Raw genomic sequence first — 8,059 nt, forward strand, 5'->3', positions numbered from 1 at the left:
TCATACAGATGGTAATCATGCAGATACAGCCACATTCCCCACAAAACACACACACACATTTATGAATGTTGAAGAAGAAAAAAAAAAAAAGAATTATTTGTGCAAAAAGTCGATCGCTACACCCCCATCAGATGACAGGTGCGTCACAGCGTGCGTCACGAGCCGTCAAAAGAGAGTGCCAGAATTCAAATAAACAATATTCTACGTATCTTTGACTTTTTTTTTGTGGATGGTCTCATTCTGTTTGTAACACTGTATGCTATAAAACCATGTTGCTTTTTACTACCAAGACGCAGTTTTAAGTTATTCCATAACGGACAAACAATAACTCTCCCAGGAGAAATGAGACGTAAACAAAGGAATAACCATCCATATTACAACGTTATTGTTTCGTTGGGCTAAAAGTGCTCTATGGGATGTTGTTCAGTGGTCCCTTACCTTTCTAACTAAACCGGGATTTACAGCAGTGGATGCGTTTGTGACTCGTTATTACGATGAATTTGGTACGTACTGCGTTTTGATTATGCATGTGTGATCGAGTGGATAATAAGGATGGTGTACGGGGTGGGGCATAGGTATTTATTTCGCCCTATAAATAGCGCAAAGGTTGGCAGGTTGCGTAACTTCCTGACGTTTGATCCTTTCCGTCTCCTTCCGGTGTTGTGACCCTGAAGTGCTATAGCGAGGTAGGAGCGTGGCATTTGTTTTGATGCTGTAAGAGCTTGTATAAGGACGTTTTTGTTTTTTACATGGTTTATTCTATGTTAATTGCAGAGAGATAACCCCCTGATGCAAGAGTGTGAGCGTGTGGGCTGTATGTAATATTATGCAAGTTGCGGAAGCCGTGTTTTGCCTATAGCAATGAGCCTTATCACGCAGGGTTTCTATTCCACTCTATTATGTAGCGTTTCTAGTCCACTTTTGGATTATGGCAGAGGTATGTGTTTGTGTTAGATGGTTAGGTTTGTTATAGTGATAATATTTATGTATAATTATTGGGTGATGTAAAGGATTGTGTTTTGAGTGGTTACAACGCTGACAGGTGTTTTATTTGTGTTGATTTTATATTGTTTATTTATTTAGTTTGTTAAAGATTGATAGTTGTTTTGTATTTATGTTTTTGTTTTTCTGTTTGACAGATCTTCCTCTGTGGAGTTCTATGCATATGGACATCTGATGTCTAGGCCCTGAACTTGTGTTGCTGTGTTTAATTATTTCCGTGGGTATCTAACCCTGTTGGCGAAGTCGGAATCAAGTTGATCATTGGCTATCGCTCGGTTACACATGTTTTGATGTGTACTGCTTACAAAAATTTAGCAAATACATTCCTTATAAGCTTTCCATTAAAAAACAGCGACCTATCACCGATGCTTGAGGCTTAGACCTTTATAATGATATATAGTTTGTCAAGATTAATTTTGTCCCGTTTCATTTAATCTATTTGTAAACATTGATACGTGCAAACACAGAGCATTCAGTGCACTGGCATCCAGGTGCGGGTTAACAGGTTCATGCATCCTGAGAGAGTTTATTTGGTCCAGAAACAGTATCAATTATGTCTAAATGAGACCTTAAATGATGTTGAAATGATGTCCACTGACCACAGTTGAACTAGTTTTTAACCTTGTACGGAGGTTCCATGAATGTCTATATTAGACGTGCAGAACACATCAAAAAAAGAAGTCCTAAAAACTTTCATTCTGGCTCCTCAGTGGACGTCTTTTCAATGCGTGCAAAGACATCAAAGAGACGTCCTTTGGATGTAACTTTGCCCAGTGGGAGGCAGCATCAGAAATGCAGGAAGCTGGAATGTGTGACTTTATCCCGTGCTGCCATCTCCGCTGGTTTCAACACTCAAAAAGATGAGTATACTAGCAGTATATTGTCTTTTTCCGCTTGTCTTACAGTTCGCAACAACACAAGCTTGTTTCTGACATTTATTATGTTTTCTAGAAAAACGTCTGACGTGTTTACGTTTTACGCGAGAACGTGAAAAAGCTACACCAAATCCGATCTGAGTGGTCAGACTGAAACGGATTTCCAGGAATGCGATTTGAATAGGATTCCAATCTACATATGAATGTAGCTCGAAACGGATTTGCACAAATCGGATTTCATGTAGTTCGTTGCCGTTCATACGATCTAAATATAATCGGATTTCAGTTGGATTTGGGCTGACAGTCTGAACAAGGCTAAACAGTTCTAAAGACCTTCATTAGCTGGGCAGTCGGTCTGCAGAAGCAAAGTTGTAGAGCTCAGAATCAATAATTACTACATATAATGCAGCTTACACATTCTCACCGACAGTTAATGTAGATTGCAGACAAAAAACAAAACTGGAGGCAAATTGGTGCTGGTTCATATAGGGTGAAGATTGATATGTTTTAATGATCAGAAACATGATCTAAGCATCAATTTAGCTGGTTCAATATATATTCTAGACCTATCTCCGATCCAAGTGCTGTAGTATAAAATGTGTTTTGACTAGAACTGGCGATGATAGTTGTGTTAAAAAAACAAACAAACAATTCAACGACTTTCAAAGTCGTGTACCTAAGGGTGGCACAAGTGTTCTTTATATTGAACCTGGAGGTCCACAGTCCTGCATAATTTACCTTCATTCCTTATCAATCTAACCTGGCTGCAATGTTCTAGTTATCCTGAAAACTTTGATTAGTTTGTGTTTGATTAAGGTTGGAGTTAAACTCTACAGTGGACCTCCAGGACAAGATTTGAAGAGCGTCTTGGGTTACGAGTGTAACCTTAGTTCACTGAGAAGGGGAACTGAAGCATGTGTCAAAACCTGACAATTCCATTGGCCATCGACAATCCATGACATCACTACAGGTGCACCCAAGAGTATAAGAGGGTGCATGAACATATATCATCAATATATTTGTCTAAAGAAAACGTTGCAGGCAGGCCCGAAGCATGGCATCCCTTCCTTGTGAATCAACTGCTAGACACCACCTATAGGGAATACTGGCCCATGGAGAACATTTCTAGTTCCCTTAGCCTTAGGCGAGCAAACATATCATCTAAAATCTGTACCCATAGGGAAACACAGGGGAGCTACAGCTTTACTGCCCAAACATAATGGGGAAATCACATCCAGCAGCTCCTTGTACGCAGGGCTGGGAGGCTGGGAAAGCTCACTTGCAAACATCCATGCCTTATTCGGCCATATCCATCTCTTCCTGTTTGGATAGTGCCAGCAAAATGCTATCTGCTGGATCAGAAGACTCAAGAGATGCCTCTCCAGGATCCTCAAGTGGGTGAAAGGACCACAAGAAAGGCATACCTCTCTCGAATTCCTCTGGCAACTCGACCTGCAGCCCCTACAAGATGAGTATATGCTGTGCCTCGGCCATAGAGGGTCCAAAGCCAGGGGGACAGACACCTTTACCACATCTCTCTAGAAAACAGAGACAAATGCTGACTTCAAATGCGAGCTTCTTCATCAGCTCTCTCAAGAACTGAACATGCATGCTTCTCACCCAAGCACATAACACTAACTTGTGTGTCTTGTGTTATTGAACACAAGTTGTTCAATTAAATTCAATAAACATGAATTGCACTGAATTGAACAACTTGTGTGTCTGCAGGTGTCAGATATCTACGACATGGAGGACACACTTCCTGAAATGGTTGGTTGAGTGTTCCACAATAATCATACGCTGCAACGTAAACAAATGGCTCTCGAAGACAAAAAAAGCTGATGGCGTACATTACAGGCTCTAGGGCTGGGTGATATAGCTAAAAAAATTATCACGATATAATGTTCCATATCATTCGGTATCGGTAATTATTGAAAAATTTTAATAACCTTTTTTAAACAAAGAGCAGTATATATATATTTTTAATTTTAACCACTTTATTTTTAATTTGCACAGTTTATTAAGACAAACAACAAATAATTTTAGTTTTAACAGTCAAACACAAAATTATATTTAAACAAATCTCCGTTCTTATATTGTATATGCGTCAAATAGAATTTTGTAAATTGCATAAACAATTATGAACAAAACAGCATCATGTATTTATGCATAGCTTAATACAAAAATCTGAAGCACCGATCACACAGATTTAATTAAAAAACATATGAGACGCAGTGGAATGGAATAATGTTGCATTCACGCCATCTTGTAATTAACATAATTCCGAGATGACGTGACGTTTTACTCAGTGTTGCCCATGTTCTCGTATTCAGAGGTAGCACCTAAATAGTGCCTAAATTAATATGGCGGCAGTAAGGTGGTACAGCTGTCACTGGTCCAACTCTCAGAACATTCCGAGCTTACAAATTGTAATTACAAGTTCCGGAGCACGTGATGGCTTTGGCATTGATAGTGTTGCCATAGAAACACATAATTCTGCTCTGAGTAGAATGTCACGTGTTGTCATCTCAGAATTAAGGTAATTACGACATGGCGTGAACACAGCATAAATCCCCCACAAATTATCGAGACATGTTTTCTAAAAGTTGAATCTCTTTTAACTTTATATGTCTATCTATACATCTCCTGTGCGAGACGCGAATGCAACAGTCATAGTTGTCAGTCTCGAAAGTGCACAGAAAATGTTCTGTGTGAATGGCTTGGTTTCAGTTTTAACCTAACCAAAATTTTTCTCTAACATTTTTAAATGAAAAACGCAGCTGTGGCGCATCTCATAGGTTCAACTTGATAGGCTAACAAAAACAATAAAATGCAACAACGACATTTATATCAACACTGCATCTCGTGCACCACTGGTAAGTCTCCCGGATGCACATCTAAAATTCAAATGCACAGTTTTTGCCTTTGGATGTGATTTTTTATTTTTTATTCTTTTTTTATTCCAATCTCAACGCAAGCAGGCACAGCACTCATTTTAACATCTTATTGGCTGTCTGCTTGTCGCTCAAAGCACGCACCTATATCGAGCGCTATACCAAACATGTTTTCTATCATTATCGATGAAGGTGTACCGTCGATAAATACGATACCATTTTATCACCCAGGCCTAGCAGGCTCCCACTTATACTCTTGTTGTGTTTAGACACAAGCTTCAGACACCAGTCATGATTAGGGCATTCCCCTTATAGTGTCTCATTGGATGTAGTGTAGAAGTTCCCATTCGAAAGGGAACCCTGTTATATGAACTTCTGTCTATAATATCACACTATCACATGTGCTGTTATACAGAATATACACAGCTGTAACTACCTGAGGCATTTTATATATTTGTTAATTACATGGAATCTTAGCATACAGCAGATGCTTTTGGATAATCCCACAGAATGCTGCACAGCATCTTATGAAAAACATGTTGCATGCTTAAAACAAAGGTAAACAATCTGTCCTCATACAGTATATGACACTCATAATCCATCATAAACCTTTAATGCCATGAACACATATTGAATATCACATGCATTTCACATTAGGTATTATTGAACAGATTCACTAAGAAGTAATTGCACCCACAGATTTATTTATTTTGTATTCCCCCCTCCACCCCACCCCACAATTTGCATGCTGAAATTTCCTAGTTCTTGGTGGTTATGGAGGATTCAGTTTTCAGTTGACTACCACAATCTGGCATGAACAAAATGGAGAAAAAAAAATCAGTATACAAGAACAGAAAAAGTAATGCTTACCTTCTTAAGCCATGCAAAATGTTTGTAAAAATCAATGTCCCATTCCATTTTGCAGGGCCATTATGAGATCCTTAAGTCTCATATAACTATCTCAGACATGAGGAGAGTGAATGCATCTTTCTTTCTTTTCACCCTTCATGTAAAGACTGTGAGTTCTTTCTCTTCTTCTTTGTCTTTACTCTAAGTTTAGCCTTTGGTTTAGGTTCCTGAGCATCTGGTTTGGAGAAGCGGTCTGTAATATCAGACTTCACTCCTGCCAGCTGCCCTTGTTTTCTTTTTCTTTTTTCCCCCTCCCTTTTCTCCTCCTTTACTCTCCTCCTCCACTCTTTTTTCCTCTGCCAAACCATTTTTTCTTCTTGTTTCTAAACTTATGCCACCTCCTCAGACTCAACGCTCACACAGGTTGCCAGATTGTGGGCACGCAAGAGGATCATGCACAACTGACAATGGAAGGTGACAATAATTTATCATTTTAATATGCCTCTGAGCTTTTTAGATAGAAGCTGATGCTTTTTAGGATATAATCTCTGAGCCAGTTCTTTTGCTAGCATGGCTGCTGTGTTTTCCACCAACTGGCAACCCGGGGTGTCAAAATACTATTGGGTAAATTGACAGTGGGTGGAATCACACCAAAACAAAAGCAAACAATCTGACATGAGTGCATATTCAAAACAGAATAACTGGCTGTAGAATCTTTTTTTTTTTTCTCTGAAAAACAAGTATGTGAATTTAGCATGTTTCTTAAATATCTGCTTGAATATATGCTTTAATACAGTGAACAATTTTCACACAGCACCTTTAAAGCTCCACTGTGGTTTTGCTTTTTTTCATTCTCTACTCACTGGTGAGAGAAACCTTACTCAAAGCGATCCTGGCAAAAACAACAACTCATCACTGGCATATTCTAGACTGGAGCACCTTAAATGAAGAAATGTGAAGTGATGCAAATAGCAAAGCATCTCAGTGGTGTCATACTAATTATCAGAATGCTGCCCGGCCAATTAAATTATCCACCTTATTCTTTACGTAAAAATGGGCGCGGCCATTTGTAAAATTTATGGGTCTTGCTTCCAGTCTCATTTGCTTCCAGCTACTTTTAGCTGTACAAAACCTCTCGTTTTGTTGCGGGATATTGCAAATTGGTGTGTCTTACCAAATTATTTTAGTGTATTATCTTAATAATGAACACACTGGTTTGTAATGCAAACAGATTTACTGTTTACTGCACATTGTTATTCTTCTCGTTATTTCTCTATAGCGGATAATGAACTGGAAGTCTCGCCAATAGGCTTACTTCCGCATTTGGGAATAAGGTGGATAAGACCAGAACAAACTGTTGTGCAAAAAATAATTACATTCATTAGAATGTCACTAATAAAATACCACTATCATTAAACTGTACTGTGACAGATATGCTCTGTAAATAGCAAAAGGTAACTCTGGCAAGGACTAAGTGCTTAAAATAAAATAAAATAATAAAATTAAATCGAATAAAAAAAAAAAAAGTTCTCACTGAAATCGCTGATCTCCTGTCAATCCACAGCAGCAGAGAGTGAGCCGTGGCAGAGGGCATTTGTCTCCGCAGGGTCTCCTTGTCCTCTGCACATATCTGTCCTTCCAGGGCAAATTTCAGCTCAGCAGCCAGCTGGAGAACCCTGAGATGAGCAGGACACACTGAAAAGGTATGTACTGCTAGAGAGTTAACATCATCCGCTGACACCACAGCCTTGGACCCTACAGGACAAAGACAAAAAGAGGTACTGTGTCCGGAGCTATATTTTATGTTTATCATGGGTTTCATGATAATGGAGATGGAATGTAAACACACAATTTGCGCGATTAAAAGAGCACGAAATTCTAAATAAATCTCCTACGACAACTTGCAGTGTTTTCATCGAGGCTGACAAAAGAACACAACGCTGCAGCCAACAAAATGCCATTATCGCTGTTTTCCATGTTCATGGAGAAATATGTTTACATGGCTTTTTAAAAATGCCGGGTTGCCGGTGTTTCGTATGCGTTTGGCCAATCAGCATACACTGATAGTTCCTATAAAGAATGAGAATGTGACGTAATGCCGCGTTGAGTTCTGGGAAACTCATACTTGCAGGATAGCGCTGCCTTTCCACTATTGAGGTTAGGGCAGCATTTGATATAAGCTTAAAATGTGAACGCAACGCGTTTGTTTACACGTTAAGCATTTTCCTCTCATATAAAGAACGCTTAATGCACCGAGACAGTACACACATTTTACTAATAAAGCATAATATGAGCAGGAAAAACAGATGAGCTCAAAATATGAACTTTAAATATCCCTGTCTTAATCCATAAGCGCTTTCTACATTACAGTTTTCTAAAGAGAGGAAAACACTTTACGTTTAATGTTTATACATGTCGCATTAATATTCTGGCTCATCT

At 38.9% G+C, this 8,059-nt stretch overlaps 1 protein-coding gene across 1 annotated transcript in view; it reads right to left on the reverse strand.

Annotated features, from left to right (window-relative positions):
• Window positions 1-7,597, reverse strand: part of LOC107728095 (liprin-beta-2-like) — a 40,642-nt gene extending 33,045 nt beyond the window's left edge. Inside the window, exons 1-3 of the mRNA XM_016538171.1 lie at window positions 7,516-7,597; window positions 7,155-7,375; window positions 3,302-3,415 (exon numbers count right to left, since the gene is read on the reverse strand). Of these exons, the coding sequence (XP_016393657.1) occupies window positions 3,302-3,415; window positions 7,155-7,375; window positions 7,516-7,597 (417 nt within the window). The remainder of the gene's footprint in view (window positions 1-3,301; window positions 3,416-7,154; window positions 7,376-7,515) is intronic.
• Window positions 7,598-8,059: the final 462 nt, after the last annotated feature.

This window comes from Sinocyclocheilus rhinocerous, unplaced genomic scaffold (genome assembly GCF_001515625.1).
Source record: "Sinocyclocheilus rhinocerous isolate Xijiao unplaced genomic scaffold, SAMN03320098_v1.1 scaffold1358, whole genome shotgun sequence".
NCBI classification, from domain to species: domain Eukaryota; kingdom Metazoa; phylum Chordata; class Actinopteri; order Cypriniformes; family Cyprinidae; genus Sinocyclocheilus; species Sinocyclocheilus rhinocerous.